Source organism: Lytechinus variegatus, chromosome 7 (assembly GCF_018143015.1).
Source record: "Lytechinus variegatus isolate NC3 chromosome 7, Lvar_3.0, whole genome shotgun sequence".
Taxonomy (NCBI): Eukaryota; Metazoa; Echinodermata; class Echinoidea; order Temnopleuroida; family Toxopneustidae; genus Lytechinus; species Lytechinus variegatus.
Window position 1 is genome coordinate 213,320 of NC_054746.1, and position 18,801 is coordinate 232,120.

The 18,801-nt window shown below is 36.6% G+C and overlaps 1 protein-coding gene across 1 annotated transcript in view; it reads right to left on the bottom strand.

Annotated features, from left to right (window-relative positions):
• The window catches only part of LOC121419455, a 73,758-nt gene that overhangs the window by 38,422 nt on the left and 16,535 nt on the right, over window positions 1-18,801 (bottom strand). Inside the window, exons 3-4 of the mRNA XM_041613933.1 lie at window positions 14,519-14,636; window positions 120-327 (exon numbers count right to left, since the gene is read on the bottom strand). Coding sequence (XP_041469867.1) covers window positions 120-327; window positions 14,519-14,636 — 326 coding nt within the window. The remainder of the gene's footprint in view (window positions 1-119; window positions 328-14,518; window positions 14,637-18,801) is intronic.

The window sequence follows — 18,801 nt, forward strand, 5'->3', positions numbered from 1 at the left end:
AATTTTCATTTGATTTGGGGGAGTCTCCCAGACAAACAGGGCAACATGGTAGCCCTAAATAAATATTGCATATTATTATCATTATTCTCTAACTGAAGAGGGATATATATACTACTTACTGTGAGATGCTGGAATAGCCAAGCCCTCATGATGTTGGTAGCTGATTTGGGAAAGATACCTCTTTTCTTTTGTCTTTTGGCTAGTCTGTCATCATCATCTTCTTCTCCTGTTCCATCTCCTGAGCCTAGACTATTCTCTAATCCTCCATCTATAAAAACAACGAATTGATACAAATTTAGGTTAAAATGAATAATCAAATAGAGATGGCTATTTTACAACAGAAGCGTCAATCAAGGCAAGTTTAGCTTGAAAAGCAAAATGCCTTTCAGACTGCATGAAGTTTGCAAAGTTGAATTCACGTTGTATTACATTTACAAGTTTATGAATTTATTCTGTACTCCGGACATGATTTAAATATTCTTTCTACATAAACTCTGTCATTTAAGCACATTTTATAAAAAGTGGTTAAAATAATCATAAAATAGATCAAATCTTTTTACATTACAGAGTGATAGAAGAGATTCAATAGGTCACAATTGAAGCTAATAGTAGACAGTATATATGCTGTTTCATTTACACAATTTCAGTTTCAACAAAATAAAGAAATAACAATATAAAATATCACATGTCCTAGAAAATCTTACACTTCGTAATGTTTTAAACAATAGGGACCAATCAGTAATCACCACTGAAAATTCACTCAATCATTATTGAAGAAATCACATCAATAAAAGAGTCAATCGCATTGTCTGAAAAGACAAACTTTCATTCCATCTTATTACACACGACTCCCCCAACAGGGGCAGATGAAGAAAATCTTAGATCTACATAGTGAAGAGGACGACTTTCATTAAACACAAAACAAGCAATTTAAGCTTGCTCTCAACAAACAATGATTTCCCCATCTTCCCTCCATGTCCATTGCCCGTGAAGAGCTAAGAAAATAAGATGTTGGAAGCAATTTGTGGCCGACTACAACCTTTTCTCATTCTTAATAAAATAAAAGGAAAGAGGGCCTAAATTCAGATTATTTAGCATATGGGGTGTGATTTAAAAATTCATTATCATTTGCATTCATTTGGTCTTGTTGTATTTGGTCTAATTCTCATACCATTTAACACCATCATGGCTAAACCACATGGTCTATAACCAATATTGTCTATTTGACAGCTGTCCAAATCATCTCTGTCTAATACTCACTCTGTCTAACTGTCACTTTGTCTAAATCCCAGATAGTCTCATTTCCACTTTGTCTAATAATCATTTTGCACTTTGTCAAATAAAAATTAGTAGGCCTATATTTAGATGAAATGAGTATAGCTAAATTGAAATGAATTGAATAAATTTGGTTCAAAAAAAGTTTATCGATTTTATACTGACTGAGTGGTGTAAGACAAAGTATATATAAGATGAAATGGGCATAGACAAATTGAAAATTAGACAAAATGTTAAATGGGCTAATTGGCAATTAGACCAAATGGTTAGACGACAAACTGATTGTAGACAAACTAAGACTACCATGTTAGGTGATACCAAATGGTTAGTCGACAAACTGATTGTAGACAAACTAAGACTACCATGTTAGGTGATACCAAATGGTTAGTTGACAAACTGATTGTACACAATCTAAGACTACCATGTTAGGTGATACCAAATGGTTAGCCGACAAACTGATTGTACACAATCTAAGACTACCATGTTAGGTGATACCAAATGGTTAGTCGACAAACTGATTGTAGACAAACTAAGACTACCATGTTAGGTGATACCAAATGGTTAGTCGACAAACTGATTGTAGACAAACTAAGACTACCATGTTAGGTGATACCAAATGGTTAGTCGACAAACTGATTGTAGACAAACTAAGACTACCATGTTAGGTGATACCAAATGGTTAGTCGACAAACTGATTGTAGACAAACTAAGACTACCATGTTAGGTGATACCAAATGGTTAGTTGACAAACTGATTGTACACAATCTAAGACTACCATGTTAGGTGATACCAAATGGTTAGTTGACAAACTGATTGTAGACAAACTAAGACTACCATGTTAGGTGATACCAAATGGTTAGTTGACAAACTGATTGTAGACAAACTAAGACTACCATGTTAGGTGATACCAAATGGTTAGCCGACAAACTGATTGTAGACAAACTAAGACTACTATGTTAGGTGATACCAAATGGTTAGCCGACAAACTGATTGTAGACAAACTAAGACTACCATGTTAGGTGATACCAAATGGTTAGCCGACAAACTGATTGTAGACAAACTAAGACTACCATGTTAGGTGATACCAAATGGTTAGCCGACAAACTGATTGTAGACAAACTAAGACTACCATGTTAGGTGATACCAAATGGTTAGTCGACAAACTGATTGTAGACAAACTAAGACTACCATGTTAGGTGATACCAAATGGTTAGCCGACAAGCTGATTGTAGACAAACTAAGACTACCATGTTAGGTGATACCAAATGGTTAGCCGACAAGCTGATTGTAGACAAACTAAGACTACCATGTTAGGTGATACCAAATGGTTAGTCGACAAACTGATTGTAGACAAACTAAGACTACCATGTTAGGTGATACCAAATGGTTAGCCGACAAACTGATTGTAGACAAACTAAGACTACCATGTTAGGTGATACCAAATGGTTAGCCGACAAACTGATTGTAGACAAACTAAGACTACCTTGTTAGGTGATACCAAATGGTTAGCCGACAAACTGATTGTAGACAAACGAAGACTACCATGTTAGGTGATACCAAATGGTTAGTCGACAAACTGATTGTAGACAAACTAAGACTACCATGTTAGGTGATACCAAATGGTTAGTCGACAAACTGATTGTACACAATCTAAGACTACCATGTTAGGTGATACCAAATGGTTAGCCGACAAACTGATTGTAGACAAACTAAGACTACCATGTTAGGTGATACCAAATGGTTAGTCGACAAACTGATTGTACACAATCTAAGACTACCATGTTAGGTGATACCAAATGGTTAGTTGACAAACTGATTGTAGACAAACTAAGACTACCATGTTAGGTGATACCAAATGGTTAGTCGACAAACTGATTGTACACAATCTAAGACTACCATGTTAGGTGATACCAAATGGTTAGTCGACAAACTGATTGTACACAAACTAAGACTACCATGTTAGGTGATACCAAATGGTTAGTCGACAAACTGATTGTAGACAAACTATAAAGACTACCATGTAAGGTGATACCAAATGGTTAGCCGACAAACTGATTGTAGACAAACTAAGACTACCATGTTAGGTGATACCAAATGGTTAGTTGACAAACTGATTGTAGACAAACTAAGACTACCATGTTAGGTGATACCAAATGGTTAGTCGACAAACTGATTGTAGACAAACTAAGACTACCATGTTAGGTGATACCAAATGGAAAAAAAACAATCAGGGTGTAAACCAAGAGTCTTTATAATAAAAGTAAACTGAATTCAACTCAGAACAACTTAAGGTTTCCTAACCTATTTAAAATGGATGGAATATATTCATACAAGGATTTTTGGAAATGTCAATTACTTCATTTCTTTCTCACAGTAACCTACTTATCTTGCTCATATTCATCTTAGCTTCATAATTCAAGTGCATTTGGATTGCATCACCGCTATTCTAGCAATATTAGTTTGTAAATTCAGAGGATGATGTATCCGAATAATTTTTTTTGAACTGCCATTTCAATTAAAAGCTATCCTACTTCTTCAAATGAACTATATCACAAAATTTCATTGTACAGTTATAATTATGACTACATGGTACTTATTGTGTTCTTTGAATGAATGATTAAAAGCCTGTATCAGTATCTAACATTAAACATTAAACTAACATTAAACACTATCTACCTTTTCAGTCCATCATAGATATAATTACACTATTCCCATATTTATTCCTTTTTCAAGATTCTTAATATCCAATGAACCACCAGAGTCTCCCATAAATTATGGATTAATAAATACTACTAGTACTTTTATATCCATTACAACAAATGCTTTTTTCTCATTACCTAAAAATATATTTATAAAGAGATATATTTTGAAGGTACAAACTGACACCAGTTTCTGGCATATACTGAACCATAGAGATATGAAATTGAGGCAAACACATCTATGATTTCACAATCACAGCACATAATCTCATGAAATACAAGAATGTTCCTTGGGTTAACAACCGCATACCAGTAATTGAACTTATCATCAGAATCCCCCCAAATCTGGGTTATGGTCGCAGAAAATAGAATAACAACGATGGAACCGAAATCAAATACAACCCGCTTTAAAAGGGCCTATTAAAAATGCAGAGAAGTCAAATATAAGTACAGAGGGAAAGGATTTATTTAAAAAAAAAAAGACCAGGAATTTTTTCCGCACAATGCCTTGAAGAATGGGTAGAGAAGAAAACAACCTCTTCGGTATCAAATTCAGGAATTCCTTCTTTCATTTGAAGGAGAAAAGTGACCTGCGTGTTTACTGCGCATTAGCGGGGACCTTCGTCTGACCTCTGCAAATCTTTGGAGACAGTCAAAAACAAATCAAGAGTGTTCCCAAGGAAGACTTTATCCCTCTATGATATATTGCCGTATGAAATATCCCAACTCTGACAGACGAATATTCAAGGGACTTCATTATTATCATTTTCAGCTCATGAATGTAACACTGGTAGAAGGCATGGTGGGGGGGGGGGGGGGCTATTTCTCTCCAACCTTTTTTCTCTCTCTGATCTTATGTGGAAAGTGAATTCATTTTTTTACTTTTAGAGATTAAATTCCTCGGAAATGTGTTATAAACCAATTGCCATGCAATCTGATGGATATTGAAAAATTCCAAACTCTCTTTTCTTGTGACTGACATGTTTAGCACGTTAATAATAACAACACTGATAATGACTACAAAAGCGACGATGATTGAAAATTGATAACTTAAAAAAATAAACAAAAACATGCTATCAAATTCACACTAGAAAATAAAAATGCAAATTGAAATGAAAATCAGTTTGAGAATAAAATATATAAAAAATCAGTTTAAGAGCAGAATGTGAAATGGGCATTCAATGCCCGATATCAAAATGAAGATGAATCTAACTTTGGCTTTTTCAAGACAGTCTAATGGGTACTTCATTCTCGGGGAGGGATAAAAAGGGTCACTTTTTGATGAGACATCAATATAAAAACATTGAAAGATGGATTTGCCCAGGTCGTGACAGCACATCAAAAGAAATCATTTGCGATTCCTGCTTCGTTACTTTTTATTTGGCAAATTACTTTAAACAATAGTACACAATTGAGATCGTGATATCATTGCCGACTTAAAAAAAGCTTTTGTATAAGAAAAGATCAGGGTTCTGGAACACAAAGGTTTGCGATGAATTGCAAATATGAAAGAACAGCACCGATTGGTTCCAGGTTGGTATTTTAAAAGTGTGTGCATCCAACGATTATCTTGATTTGTCATTGGTATTTAGCGATTGTTTGCACACCTTCGTGTTATAGAGCCCAGGAAATTGTTAGTTATCTTGATATTTCTACAGCTTAACAAATAATATATATAGATTCTAAAATTATCCTTAAAAACCCTCATTGAACAAACCTAACGTCTTTTGGTAGTATTCTGATAACTATACCTAGGTTTAACCGTAGTCTAAACTAGAATTTTAAACCATTCTTCTGTGGAATGCTGGACTTCAGAATATTTGTCCTATATTTGTTGCAATTATAATCTACAAATTAATTCATAGAAGTCCATTATATTTTTGTGTATTCCTGTCCTTTTCATTTCACAACTCAATTAATTTTTTGACATTTTTTGGAGCAAGGTGAAATAATTTTCAATTGATGAAAAGGTTGACAAGTAGCAGTCCATAAAAGCCATGTCTAATTTAACCTTGGTTTAACTAAACCATGGCTATCAGAATCCGGGGGGGGGGGGGGCACTTCCATTCACAAGTGGATACCATGGGTCTCAAAAAGCACCCTAAACATGTATTTTCCATATTCTAAAAATGCACCCCTTAACAAGTATTGGTGTGTGAAACCCTATCCTTAACAATAATTGGAACCAAAACGATACTATTGGCAAATATTCCCCAAATTGTACCCCTAAACAAGTACAGCGACACTTCAAACACGGACGTCGGTCGCCGGTTTTACCTTTACCTACATCATTGGATTTGGTACAGCCCACCTCATGCAAATCGTACTCTCAACACATAGTGTTGGGGCAAAAAGTACATCCTTTATAAAACATTTTAGTCTGGATTGTATACCCTCGTAAATTTGACCCTAAACACGAAAATTTCCTAGCGAAATAGATACCCTTTTTTCATAATTTTTGTGTTTTTGACACCCTTATTACCCCCCCCCCCCCCGGACCAGAATACCAAATATTTTGTTTTTCTTGATTTAATTAAAATGAACTGTCATGTACTTGAGTCATCATTTTATATTCATATACTTAAATTGAAATTTGTGTATACAAAATAATTTACTAGATATGTATTCTTGATAATCTTCTTGTTTACATAGCGAGGCTTAAATACATGTATATCCATGATTATTCTTGTCCTTTTGTTTTTGTTCCTGCTGCCTGTCAAATACTTTCCTCAAGATGAAAAAATCATAAATAATGAAGTCAAGGGTGTAAAACATTGGCAAAAGAGTCGCACAAAAAACTTGATTACCATTATTCCCTGGATTTTTTGTCAAAACATTGTAAAACATAAACCAAAGAGTGTCTTACTTGAAAACAATGCCTCTTGCAAATAGGTGTAGGGGTTCACTGTCCTGTAACAAATCCATGAGCAATGGTAGTAAAATATCATCAACAAGATGAGTCTACAGACAATGGGTAGAGGTATACTTGATGTATTCTTCAACTTTATGATGTCGAAAGAATATGTTTCTATGATCATCGCTTCATAAAAAATCAGTCTCCAGGTTATTCAACTTAACCATGTTCATAATTCAAACAAGATGAATCAGCTAGTCTGACTCCCAGGCTCTAGCTTTGCGTGTTTTTCACTGGAAAGTGGCTGAAAAAGAGGCAACAGGCCACTTTTCAGCTCAAATCTGAACTAGACAGAGAAAATCAGAGAAGGATGATGGGTTTGGGCAGGATATATGTCTGATACGATCTTCATTAACCTTAACTAACTTAACATGCACACCTACTATCCTTTCTACCTGTTGCCGGGCAATGTTATTCAATATCGTCTAAATATATCAAATAACAAGTAGGGATATTCTATTTCTGATAGGCAATCCTTCCATCTTTCTTGTTGAATTTTGTCTTTCTACAAGCGAATCAAGGTCAATGGCTGGCTGATGTTCACCATGTTACTCATCACGAAGAGGAAATTAGGAGCTCAGCATTAGATGACAGGCAAGCATGTCAGCCAGAGAAGGGTAGCGTGAATCACCGCGCCTCGTCCCCGGAGATTTGCCCCCCTCCCTCAACCCATACAGGTGATACGGCCCAGTGACGCTGCGTAAAGCCAAACCCAGCACCCTACAGAGGCTGCTGTCACAGCAGTAGCAGCTAATACTAGGACAGGGAGCAGGGATGCTTGAACTGCCACAACTGAGGATATCTCCTGCAGAGGTCAATCCAAGCAATTGACAGTTCTTCCTATTTCCTATTGCATAATACTTCTACATCAGGTGTAGATAGCACCATTTGAGAATGGTACAAGGCTATCATCACCATCCTTCTCTTCCTCCTCCTCATCATCAAGCATCATCATTATTACCTCCACCACTATTATCACATCAGCATCATAATCAAAATAAAAATCAACTCTATTAAAGTTTGTGTGTTAAGTTGCTGAAAATTGATAAAATGGCCATCATAGAGAAACAAGCTTGTCCTACCTAAGGAAATAGGTATAAATTCTGGTACCCCCCCCAATACAGTTCCATCACTCTCAGTCTTTTCTTCATGGTTCATCTAACAGTACAGGGGAAAGAGGAGGGGACATGGGCGGACCCCATCTCCTCCTAAAGTTTATCCAGTCCAGCCTAGCATATATCCAATGGCTTTCCTATGACTGCAACAAGAACAATCTGGTGTGACTCACCCCCTTCATAGCCCTATTATCCACTTTCCTGGCTTTAACCACTATGACCAGAAATTACTTGTTATACTCCTCCAGAACACAACAGCGGTTGATTAGGTCAATAAGAAGTGTTTTGATCAGGGTTTTTGACCTCATACTTGTCCTGGGGAGCGTTTCATCAACAGTTTTGTCCAACAAGTTGTCAGATCTAACAACTTTCCTTGAATCTGATTGGCTGAGGGGTACTGTTACTATGGTAACTGTCGGGTGAAACAGAACTTGTCGCTTGTCCGATAAAACATCCGACAATTCCTTTCATGAAACGCTCCCCTGAACTTCCCAATCTCAACAACTACAACTACTACAAGTACTATTGGACTTCTTCTTGTCAATGTTTTGTTTTTATTTAAATTAATAAAAGCTAAATGAGATATCTTCAGCAATTGGTGCACAAGACATAGGCTTGTCAAAGTAACATTAACAATGACAACAACAGCAAATACCAGTAAACTTCTCTTGTTGTCAATGTTGTTTTTTAACTGTTTTTATTACTTTCTTGAACAATTTAAATCAATAACTGCAAAAAAGGAATTCTGCATCAATTTGTGCACAGGACACAACCGTGTAATGGCACTATTATATAAATAGCAATAACAACATAAACAGCAACAAAAACAACAGAAGTGCACTGGTACTCTTGTTATTTTGCTTTGTCCTTTCTTGCCTTTAGATTGTTATCTGACCTTGGCAATCTAGAGGTACTTTCACCTTACCCATCTTTCCTCTGTATCTATATCTCAAATATGCAAGTTGAACTTTAGCCCCCAAGGGCATCCAAATCAGTGGAAGGATCAATGAAACATGATCTCAAAGCCCCCATTTTTTCTTCTTCGTTTGACCTTTTCCTCCCATTCATTGCAAATGCAGTGTGTGTATGGTAAAAAGGTATTAACTCATCATGCATGATTTTATGACCCTTTGGTTCTGAGATTATCAGAATTCTTGGATAAGAGTTAAGTGAAAGTGGAAGAGAAAGAGGAGGGGAGAAGTGAAATTTTTAATTCTGAAAGTGAAAAAAATAAAGTTTTGATCATTTTGATAGCAATAATGATTTCAATAACAGCAGATACAGGAATGGAGTAAAATTGGTTCTAAAGTTTTAAGAAGTTCCCAATAAAGAAAAGAAAATAAAGAAGGCCTGATAATGGAAAGTTAAAATTTTGAGAGCTACAATTTATAAAATATATACTGTACTTAGATCATATACCATTTTTAATACCCTAAAAAATGTATAATTTCATAAATAAAATAAGCTTCAGTTAAATAACAAGCCTAACATGCTTTAAAAAAGCTAGGAGTTCATAAAATCCATTGTTAAAGAAAGTTCCAAAGTATTTTTTTCCTGGGAATTCAGCTTTCAACAGATGACTTAACTGGGAGCATTTCAAAACAAAAAGAAAATTTCAATTTGTTTATGATATCCGTTCCGGGGGGGGGGGGGCACTCAGTATATAATGCATAGTGGGTATGTGCCGCGGAGGGGACCCCCATTTTTACACCCAAATTTCCGTTCCAAGGCATAGAATTTTTTTCTTATCGAGAAAAAAGAAGAAATCCGCTCCAAAGCATCGCATATTTTTCGTTACGCCGTTCCGGTCGCATTGATCTGCTGTAATTTTGGTGAAAAGCGGCCGCCGAGCGCTGTCCGACCATCGTGTCTGGGTGAGCGCACCTGGCGGAGGCCGCGCTAGCTGCATCATGCAGGCATACCCGTTCCATAGGGGTGCATACGCACGTACTCACACGCTGGCCATCTGTTCCAAGAACCCCCGTTTTCACAAAATTGTAGTTCCGAAGACCCTCCTTTTTACAATAAGCCCGCTCCAAGGCCCTCGGTTTTTTGTCTCGCCCGCGGCACACCCCTACCACTTTTTTGGTATCCCCCCCCCGTATCCGTTACTCAGGGGGTGAGATTATTAATAGCCTTTGTTGAAAGCCGTCCAGAACATTACTCAACAAATAAAAAGGGGGACTTTTTGTTTTTGGCTGTGCGCTGTGGGCATGATTAATAGGTCGAAGGGAAACAATGGAAGAAACCATTGTGACAAGGTACAATCCTGTTTGTCCTGGGACCATGTCAACCCAGATCATATCAAATTGCTGACCTATTTCAATTTCTTCCAGATTCTCTCCTCCTAGTTCAACTCCTCCTGTATCCTACATTCAAACTGAATGAAACTTTATCTCTATTTTTGATTCTCTGACTTTCTCTTAGTTTCATTTTCTCACAGTCTTTGTCCCTTTGCCCCCTTCCCTTATTCTTTTACTATACAACTCTCCCTCCCCTCTATCATTCAGTAACCCCCCCCTCTCTCTCTCTCTCTCCCTTCTTTCTCTGTCTCTCTGAATCACTCCTTTATTTTCTTGTCTTTATGGACCTAATTCCACCCCCCCTGGCATTCTCTCTTTCAATTTGTCACCTCCTGCCATCCTCCCTCTATTCACCCCTCCCCCACTGTATCCTCTCTCTCTCTTTCGGTTTCTCCAACTCTCCCCCCCTTGCATTCCCTCTCTCTCTATCTCTTCTATTTCTTACTTTTACTTTCTCTCCCATCCCCTCACATACTCCTAAATTTCTTTTCCCTCCACCCCACCCCTCCTCCCATCCCTCTCTCTGTTTTCCTCTCCATTTTTTCCTGCATATATTCTAGACAACAAGCCATCAGGGTCAGCGCCAGAGGACGGGAAGCCATATCTCCTCCTGAAGGACTACCAAGGAAAACTATAGATGTATTGATTAGGCGGCTCGGCCATCTTAAAGTCTCAATAATTGGGGTGATGACAGGTATTTTAATGAGAAGCAATGTCGTTAATCCAACTCCACGAGGTCTAAATGTACACTGGTAAGGTGGTAAAATGGAAATAGGGCATGTATGAGGAATATTTACTATGACTCATTAAACTTTCTAGTTTCCCCGGATCTTGCAGAGAGAAACAGAGCAGAGCAAAGGGAAGACATAAACCATTGACATATCTTGATCAATCTAATATGCAAAGTTATGCCAAGGATAAATCATTTTTCACATTTCAAAACAAATCAAGTATTGAAATTAATTTGTTAGGATTATTTAATGTGACCAAACAATCCTCTTGTAATCCAACATGGTGGTTCAGTGGTAGGGTGCTGTCTCATGAATGGGAGGTCATGGTTCAACCCCAGGCCAAGTCATTCCAAAGAATTTTAAAAGTGGGACCTTATGCCATCTTGTCTGGGACTTAACTTACTAGAATGGAGAAGGTTATAATAACACTCTTTTATGCAGGGCCCGCTGAGAGAACAGATCATGAGAGCAAAAGAGGCTACCTTGGGTAAATAAGAATTATTTTTAATTTATTATAATCCCTGCAACATCTTTTTAAGACCAAAAAATGATCCTAATTAAAAGCTGTAGGCTATAATATACAGCTTTTTATCAGGACAATTTTTGTTTGCTTTAATTAGGAAAGTGAAAGTAGGTAAATGGCCTAAGTGTAGGAGATATCTTCTTAACATCAAAAGGTTGGGGTGAATTGACTCTTCAGGAGCCAAGTAGGTGGTTTCAGACCGCCTCAAAGTTCGTCAGTTCCAGGTATTCTCTGATCGGGAAATTTACCCCGATCAGAAAATACCAGATATTTTGGTAATGTGAAAGCAAACTACGCGTAATATCCCCGAAAGAAAATACCCGCTAAATAGTAGGTACTTGGCGAAATTACGAGAACTTTCGCGGGGATTTTTCCAAGGTCGCAGGTATTTTGGCGATGTGAAAGCAAATTACGGGAACTTTTAGCCCAGTGTGTCGTTGGGCGCAGCGGCGTGGGTGGCTGCTGGGCTAGTGATTTTGAATCTCGCGTCTTGCCTGCTTATCAGACCATGCTGCGCATGCTTGTAACTTCGGGAACTTATCCCAAAAGGGTATGTTTCAGGGCGGTGTGAATGCAGGAATTTTTAATGGGTATTTTTTTAGCCCACAAAAGTTCTCGTAATTTAACGGGGATTCTTGTGATCGAGGCGGTTTGAAACCACCTACTGAGTCATGTCTCTACAATACATGAAAGTTAAAAATGGGAGAGGGGGAGGGAACTCAAGAAGCAAAGATGCTGCAAACAATGTCACCAAGCACCAAAGACAATATTTGGGTTAGGATAACCTGGAGATACAATATTTTCTTTGCCTGAATTTCAAATTAAGGCTCCGCTTTAAAACTGCAGACGGTTATGAAGGTGATAAGAATCGGGGGGGGGGGGGACTACAGGTGGGGAAATTAAGGCTGTCAAGACAATGAGTCTCGGCACACATGCAACCTGGCTGAAAGGAGGGGATTCCTTCCACTCTAAGCCCCTTGTCAATGAGTTATTCCTCAACTCCATGCCTCTCTGTCTTCTTGTAACACGTTGTTAAACTATGGTGAGGGTTTCATGTGGGGTCGAGCTCGGCACGGCAGGAGATACCATGCTAGATGGCGAACAGCTGAGGGATTTTCCTCTGTGGCAAATGTTTTGGTGCAAATGAACACTTCCAGGCATGGTGAGAACTTGAGAGATAAGCCTCGGTTAAGACGCTCCTTGTTTTGCTCCGACCCTATCATAAACAGATGACACAAGAGGACGAACCCAAAAGACCAGGACAGGCTGTCAATGGCTCTGGATGCCACTACTTTGAGTGGACTATAGCCTGTCAGTGGCTTACCAATCCTATTCATGTTCTACAATTGGCCAGTCTCAGCGCCGTTGACAGAATAGATCAGAAGAAATGCGCAGAATGCACAGCCATGGTGATGTGGAAGTAGGACAGCATCATCACCCATCATCAGAACTCCTTCCAAAGCCAGATTCTAGTGTTTCCCTAAGTAATCCCATATAGTTCTGTCATTGTCTTCTCCCCAAACGCCCTCTCTTAAAAGCGACGGCAACCAATTCTCCAGGCCGATGAGAGACCCAGTGACAGACTGGCTTCATATTGTCACAACACATGTCGAGGATAAACTAACAACGCTCTGTGCTGTTACCAATCATGACTGCCTAACAGCCATGAAAGTTCATGCATTTCACATCTTTGATAACAACTAATGACTCTTTAAGCACATGAAATCACATTTATTGGTATGAAAAGTTCAATTTGTTCAAATTTCCATCCAAATATCACAAGAAATCACATTCAATCAAAAAATATTTCAATGTTGATAAATGGGTGTCACCATGTTTAACGGTGAACTTAAAATTTGGTTGAAACCGAACAATCACGATCTCGTTCAAACCTTGTTATCCTCTTGATTGTTTCTCTAGCGTCTCACCAGATCCCGACACAGTCTGGATGAAAAACGATTCTTGATTTAATCAAAGTCATCACTAAATCCTACCCTTATCATTCCCCTGGATACAAAAAGCAATTACATCCACTGATATGCCCCATTGGAGTCCAGATGGATTGGTTGTTATTGCTACTACAAGCCTTTATCATCAACACTAGAATGCTAAAAATTGATCAAATCTCGGGACAATTTAGAGGATGTTATTGATAGAATTGCATTCCTTTTGGCATACCGCAGCTGGCATTTACTGTTCATTTCGATCTCATTTCTGATATCAGTTGATGTTACAGGGGAAAGATCGTTCTTCAGTACCTGGTAGTTTTGGTCCAAGGCAAAACGCTAATCACAGGCTTGAAGGCTTAACAGTTTGTTCACATTTGGGACATTTTATACACTTTTGTATGTAAACTTCACGAAAGAATAAGACTTTTAAAGCAATAGAATAATCGTACATAATGAAATCAGTTCATCATTAAAAGAACTTTTGATGGTCAGTATATATGAAAACCAATATTTCAAGAGTGCGTAGCCATAGCATCACTATCCTCACCAATTAGTTTGATTTTCAGGTAAATGAGGAATATATGCGTATTTTTATTTTGTAAAGTTGAAATGGATTTTCCTGTGAAAGGCATATCTTTATGAAGTGTTCACACTATAGGCCCTATTTGAATTCATATAAAGTGAACAATTCTCATCTGACCCAAGTTTCAAGTTTATTTTCAATCCTACAAACAATATACATGTCATCAATGAAGTAACAATGAATTAACAATAAGTAAAATGCAGAAGTGAGGTGATCTATTAAAAAAGCTTAGCTATTGATTGTAGAGCTTATTTTAAGATTGATATTACACAATAATCAATACAATCAATCATAAAAAACATCCCAAAGATCAATTGCTAATACCTCAGTCACATTTGCTCTACGGCGAGTCAAAAATGGCCATTTTATTAAAACCATCTATATATAGCTGGTAAAAAAAATGTTAAAACAGAAAGTTTTTTTTACTTGCCATCTATATGGCCACCACAGAGGAATTGTGACTTAGGGATAAGTTTGATGTTGAAGGACCCTGGGAAGGAGTATGAACAGATTTCTCCAGTCAATGGTCCACAGGAATCTATTCCTGAAACACAATAAATTTGATTTGTTTGGAAGAATTGGGCTTCCCCTACATGTTAATAGCTGGTCAAATAGGAAGGATGTTGCTTGTCTTGAAGAAAGAGAACCTGATATAGCATTGGCATTGACTTAACAGAATCTCTTAAGTTCTTATTTGTAACAAGTGAATGAATTGAGAAGTAAAGTCTTAAAAAAGATCCTGACATTGCATTGACATTGAAATAAGAATCTTCCAAGTTCTAATTCATAAAAGGTGAAGTAATTTCATGAGGTAATGTCTAGTAATTATATCACTTGTGAAATAATGTGAGGACTGAGGTGCATAGATAGTCCATGTTACTGTTATTTGAAGGAAGGACTTATCGGATCATGGATGATCAGATGAAAGGTATGCAAATTTACACTGTTAACTTGGGTTTTAAAGAGACCTATATTCCTCCATCAATAGCCCTAATTCAGTATTAAATTGATGATGGTTTAGGTTCATGATTATTATTCATGTGTAATTGAATTATTATTGAAATGTTCTGCCACAGAATATCATCAACCAAGTATAAGCTAATACAATAACAAAAAGACCCAATAATGCTTAGCTTTACTCATCATGGATATTGGATGTATGAATGTCAATAATGCATCAATACAAAGCAAAATTCATGTCATTACCATCCATGTAAGAAAATAATCCTTTTAATATACCTATCATCAGTATATGAGACAATTCAATATAGATAAAGCTTTATCACAGACAAAAGATTACATAATGGAAGATGGGGATTAATAGGGGGTGGATTAACAAGTCTAAGCACCCCTTTCCTGCCTGCTCCAAGAAACTGATGAGGAATGATTGGATGGATGCATGTTTTTAATACACCAGGTGACTCCATAATGTGTCACTAATGTTTTCTCAATAAGAACAAAACATCTTGTGAAAATGGAAGATTATCACTGGATGATATAATGCATGAAAAAAACAATATAATTAAATGGCAAACTGTAGATTTGATTATTTTACCAGTATATAATTAATTATACATTAGTCACAAATTATAATGCCCCATTGATTTTTCATGAACAAAGATTGGTGGAAGTGTTTTATAAGACACCATAATTTCCACTAAATATTGTATAACACAATAGTATTACTATTCTTCTATACTTCACTTTATCTCAAAATTTCATATCAATTGATGATGGAAAAAGCAATAATTAATTGATATAATATGAAGAAAAAGAACCCCAAATTTGCCCCCACCCCCATAAAAAGTCTTGTTCAAAAGAAGAGAAATAAAGATATGGATATTGATTTCTACTATAAAACACTGGAATTAGTTGACCAACCTACAATGTACAGTATATTAAGAAAGTTATAGAATACTGTCTTACAAAAATATGAAAGAAAAAATAATTAATTCTCCACAACCTATGCATGGTCACATACTCCATATCTCATCACATAATTTGGAAGTATATATTAACTTTTTTTTTCCTTTTTCGCAGCAGTTGTACGATGAAGTAGGAGTGCAAATGGAAAGAAATGCATCATATTTTGCGGTGATGGGGCAGACATGTGTTTAAGACATTAGTCTGATACAGCAATTAGATTGCAAGAGCTCATCAATAAGTCATCTTTAATTAATTCATCCTGAAGTTCAGATGTGAAGTGAAGCTAAGCTTTCTCTAATACACCTTAAAGGGAGTAATTTTTTATAATATTCAGGGGAATAATTTTATTGCAAAACAAATTGGATCATATTGATGATTACAAAATAGCTGTGAAGAGTTTATCTTCAATATATTGCAATAACAATTAGTAGAGCCAAGCGGAGAGGTATGTTGTTTCTACATCATAAACAATATAGCCCTGTAGAAAATATAGCTTTTTAAAAGAGGTCTTTAAATTCAAATATTCTAATTCTATTGTGATCTTTATTTCTAGATTGACTATCAATTACATTCCTAGAAAGTCAGATGCAAAGAATTGGAATAATCGCTTCGCTCTACATGAATAATCACTGGTTGAATTTCAAATGACGTCACAAAGGATATAGGTTGTGGTACAAGATTCAAAGCATGTATAACAATACCCCCCCCCAAAAAAAAGGACCCCTTATGAATACTGTATTTTACTATTTTATTTATTGTCAATTAATTTCACGTGTTGTAATTGGTAAATAGCTACATAGGTTAGAGTTTTAAAAGCCTGTCTTGCTTTGACTTCAACCTTACAAATTTAGTGACTGTATATCAGCCAAAAAAAAATTATATCCTGACATTTCTAGTATATTCTATGCTTGTATGGTCTACATGAAAAAGAAAAAAAAAGGAAATATGGTCAGGACAATGAAACAAATAAATTGGGTAAAACCACAAAATGCAACCTCTGGAATATTTTTTATCTTTCATACCATGCACGTTGGGATATGTACACATTCATATCAATTAGAGATGAACTGGAATAGTGACAGAACACTTTTTAGGGGGGTTAGGAGGATTTACCAAAACTTAAAACGACAAGCTAAGTTTAAAGAAAATATTTCTTAATCCAGAGGGATAACATAAACTGAAGAGGCCTCTGATCCATATAACCCTGAGAAAAGGAAATATGAATTGAATCCATGGCTCTTAATTCTACATCCAAATCTATGGAAATTTTTTTATACCTAAGTTTGAAGTGAACCTCTGTACCCATCATGCATCATCCTATATTTTCTGCCTCTTGATCAGAATCTAGCAAACACTAAATCTCCCTTCCTCTCCTGTCATTTTTCTATCTTGATGTTGTTTTAATCACCCAACTTCCCAAATTTTCTATCTGCCCGGGAAAGGGGCTGCTCTAAATTAGATTCCAGGAGACCATCTTCCGGTAACACTAAACTATATAGTGTTATCTGCACTTTTCGTGCTAATTAGTTTTTCATAACTCAATTTATAGGTGGTTTTCTGGCTTTCTGCACCGAGTAATGATGAAATTTATTTAACTAGCCCGGGTTTGGCAGACTTTTTTGTGGCCTTCCGGCACCTGGCAAAATGCTCAATAGGTTTCGAGGTGCATAAATGTCATCAGATCCCTTGCACGGAGTGACGTGTGTATGGATCAAACTCTAAAAAACACACGTCTGCGTGACTTTCACGTTAAGAGGGAGACAAATTATATAACAGCCTCGTAATTTGTTGCTGAGGTGTTTTATTTATCAGCATATCTTATGGCAGCTATGAAAAAATGAAAAATGTAAATATTGTACTTTGAAAAACATGTTCCAATTCCATTTGTTTTGTTTTGATACATGTTTCTAATAACAGAATAACTTTACATATATGTTGGTTGAAAGCAGCATCTTATTAATCCATAAGATTGAAATAGTTCAAAATAAAAAGGCAATTATAAATATCCTTTCAAATATGCTGACCAAATTGGTAGAATTCTGTCAGAAGCATACCTGCAAAATTATATAAAATCTTACTGAAAATAATTTTAAATCAGTATGCTTCAAATGAACATTTCCACATTCAATTATACCTGCTTATTTAGCACTTAGCACCTCAGTATCTAAATCACTATGTTTCAAGGAATAAATTCCTGCCAGGGACCCATTTACCTCAATTGTGTTGATGGAGTACAATATGGGGAAATATCTTGTTCAAAGAAATTAAAGTCTTAAGTAGAATTTGAATCCACAAGCCTCTTGATTAAAGATCATATTAAGAACCACTGACTATACCATGACATCGTGATAAATCCTTCCTACCAAAGGTAGGAGCACACATTACGCGTACTCTCCAATTGCAAACTTCATCTCTGCCTCCCCCTCCCATACACAAAAAGAAACTATTCTAAACTTCCAACCAATCACATCAATCAGAGCAGAGATCAATAGTATCACAACAAGCTTTCTTGCCTCTGTAACAATAACGGAAACTATTTATCAAGTCTAGGGGTGAGTCCTGATACTTCTGGGTCTCTCACGAAAGAAAGGGGTGGAAATGGAATAAATAACATCATTTTGAAAATTTTATGTCTATGTGTCACACATCCTTAACTTTTCCATTTTTCCTTTCCCCTGATGTTAAGCGACGAACCGTCTGCCCTCACTTGTGCTGGCTACAAGCGGAAATATCCTTAATATCATCCATGTGCATGGAATGTGAATAACTCCCTTTCATTCCGA